Consider the following 2,919-nt stretch of genomic DNA (forward strand, 5'->3'; position numbering starts at 1 on the left):
GCAAGCAAGTGTCTGTTCGGGTGCCCGCGTCTGTGACACCCTACTAAGAACTGATTGCTGAGCATCGAGTTATGCTCCTTTACTGGTTGCCAACAACGTTTCAATTTATTTGCCCCCATGTGCTGCTGGCTAGCGACTTGGGGACCTTGTTGGGCTTTGTTGACAATTGCCGTTGTATTCGCCGAGAAGGAGAGCAGACTATCGAAGGTAACTCCCAGAATTTTTGGGTTATTCGCCGTCGGAATTTTTTCTTCGTCGGCGTGAATTCCCAGCTCTCATCTGATCTCCTACGTCCAGGTGGTTCCTTGCAGTGAAGAAGTGAGAAAGTTCGGAGAAGTAACCGTTTACTTTCGAGTACAAGTCATCAATTACATTCCCGGACGCCATTGTAAAGCAGTCGTCAGCATAGTAGACAATAGAGACTCCCTCTGTTGGCTGAGGTAGCTTTGATATGTAGTAATCCAACAGGGTTTAATTTTCCTAGGGTTGCTGGTTTTGTCTCTAAAGACTATTGACGTATGTCGACCACTCAGATAATTCGCTGACCACCACAGAAAAATTTTGTTCCAGTACTCGTGTATTTCTTAAATAGCGCCCAATCAAGTATACAAAATATTTATTCAAACCAATACTGGAGGGATAAATCCATTTGATTAAAAATACGAGTTTGTATTACAAAATATATAAGCGTTAAATATGTGTAGATATAAATTTAAGGTAAATTTACTGTTACAATCTTATCTAACTATATAGTATATGACTATGTAAAATTATGCATTTATTTTTTGATTGTATTATACATATATATTACAACATTTTCGAGAATTCTTAAATTTAAAATACCTCAAACTATTGCTCTCACATTGCATTATTCTTTTTTTTTAAGTTTTGTTCTTTTATAAGCTATAGTAAAATTTTATCGAATCTAAATACAATGCAATAGCAACCCAAAGCAAAGTATTCCATGTGGATTCAAGCAAGAGCACAAAATGAGTATTCATTGGTCCAATGCGCCAATGCCATGGCAACATTTTATGCATCACGGTGTGACCCACATACATTATAATGGCATTCTTGCCGGACTGCACGAATGGATAGCCAGTCCACCAACGTTGCACATCAATAACGAAATAGAGTAAGCTGAGCACAAAGAACGCCAATCCAGAGGTGACCAAAACAAAAGAAAGAGACCTACAGAGAAGAGAAAAAATAAGATTAGCATATCTATTAGTACAACATATAGACGTTTTTAAATTAATTTCTTACCAGAGGTTTTTATTAATTGGTATAGGACCGTCTTCTATAGAGAAAAAACAAAGTGTGCCACCCAGCAGAGCTAATCCAATAGACCAGTAGAGCCAACGTTTAATACGTGCACTCCAGTTAGTATGAACCAAAATAATAACGCCAGCGAGCACGCCTAAAAAGGTCTGAGCCACAGTCAAAAGGCAACCTGAAATATGATATGATTTGTTTTTAATTGAAAGAGGAATTTAGAAATGAAGAGTTGAGTTTTTTAGGCTACCAAAAACTCCTTCCGGATCAAATGCCTGAGCGCCGTACACATACTTTGCGGTCGGATGCTGATAGATGTGTGAATTGCCTAAAATCAGACGATCAATATAGCCAGTGGCGCCACCCGTGCAATTGGGATAATTTGCCAGAGCGTGTTTGCCGCCAGGACCCAAGTAACCGCTGCGAAAATATGAAATTATATGTATGTAAGTAGTTGATATATAGTTATGTATATGCATACGAATGTAGTGTGTATGTATTAGGGTGGTTCTTAAAAATATCAACATCTAAATTTTGTCGGGTCATCCCTTTGTTTTGTTCTACATACATGCAAAATAAAGAGACCTATGAAAATTTCAAAATTTTAAAATAATTTTTATGGGTTGAGAAAATTGAAATTTTTCGTAAATCGCGAAAATTTTACAAATTTTTAAATTTGGCTAGCTATAACTCAGCCAGTTTTATTCCGGTCAAAATAAGTGATATGTACATATATCGTAAACACACAAAAATACTACTGTCTAAAAAGACTGCCTTAAGAAAAATTAAAAAAAAAAATCGTTTTCAGCTCAGGAAGTCCGTACGAACCCTCCTCTATAAGTTTTCAAAATAATTATTTGTAAACCAGTGTTATAGAACTTGGAAAAAATTAAAAAAATGCTGCACTTTGGAAATTAATATTGCATGATGAATTCATTTGGCGATGACTTTGACTATGAATTTATGGATATGAATAGTTTTCAAAAATATGTCGAGTTTATCAGATTTAAATTTTTTCATTCCCTGTTGGCGACCCCTAACAATTATTTTAAAATTTTAAACTTTTCGTGGATGTCTTTATTTTGGTATTTAATATTTTAAGAACCATCCTTATATGTATGTATGTAAGTTATTGAATGCACAAACTTACGTGGGACATTTAGGTACGGGAAGCCCAAATATCAGACCCAAATAAATCGCAATGAGCGAGATCATTACTAAAAATTCTGCTCGCAATAAAAGAACATCACACAAAGCACGCTTCCAAGCGATCTGTAAGAAAAATTTGTATTTAAGTATTATTGGATTGACTGGACACAATATGTACTGTGCCGTGGGCAACAATGATTGTTCGCGTTATGAATTCATTGTGACTGAGTAAACACATTTATATACATACATATATTGAATATTTTTTAGAAAAGTACAGTTCTTCCTACAAAAAACATCCACAAAAAACCTTATGAAAAACTTAGGAAAATTCAACAAATTTTCATCAAAATTTTCCACTTTTTAATTGGGTTTTTTAGAAGTTATTTTTGTATGCAGTTTTATGGCCCATTGAATATTTCTTACAACAAAGTCCCTGTTTGAAGTACCTAAGACTTACCTTTGATTTTTGAAAATTATTTGTTGACCATCCTG

General features: G+C 35.0%; 1 protein-coding gene across 1 annotated transcript; it reads right to left on the reverse strand.

Moving 5' to 3' along the window:
* Positions 1 to 599: 599 nt before the first annotated feature.
* Positions 600 to 2,601, reverse strand: LOC108382095 (heparan-alpha-glucosaminide N-acetyltransferase-like; the record flags this gene model as incomplete). The annotated part of the gene is made up of 4 exons (XM_017638491.1): positions 600 to 1,191; positions 1,267 to 1,453; positions 1,526 to 1,695; positions 2,426 to 2,601. Coding segments are annotated over 4 exons (828 nt in total), but the record flags the coding sequence as incomplete, so codon positions are not given.
* Between the last annotated feature and the right edge of the window lie 318 nt (positions 2,602 to 2,919).

The sequence above is a fragment of the Rhagoletis zephyria genome, unplaced genomic scaffold (assembly GCF_001687245.7).
Source record: "Rhagoletis zephyria isolate East Lansing unplaced genomic scaffold, Rhagoletis_zephyria_1.1 Rzeph_scaffold_25153, whole genome shotgun sequence".
In the NCBI taxonomy this organism is placed as follows: Eukaryota; Metazoa; Arthropoda; class Insecta; order Diptera; family Tephritidae; genus Rhagoletis; species Rhagoletis zephyria.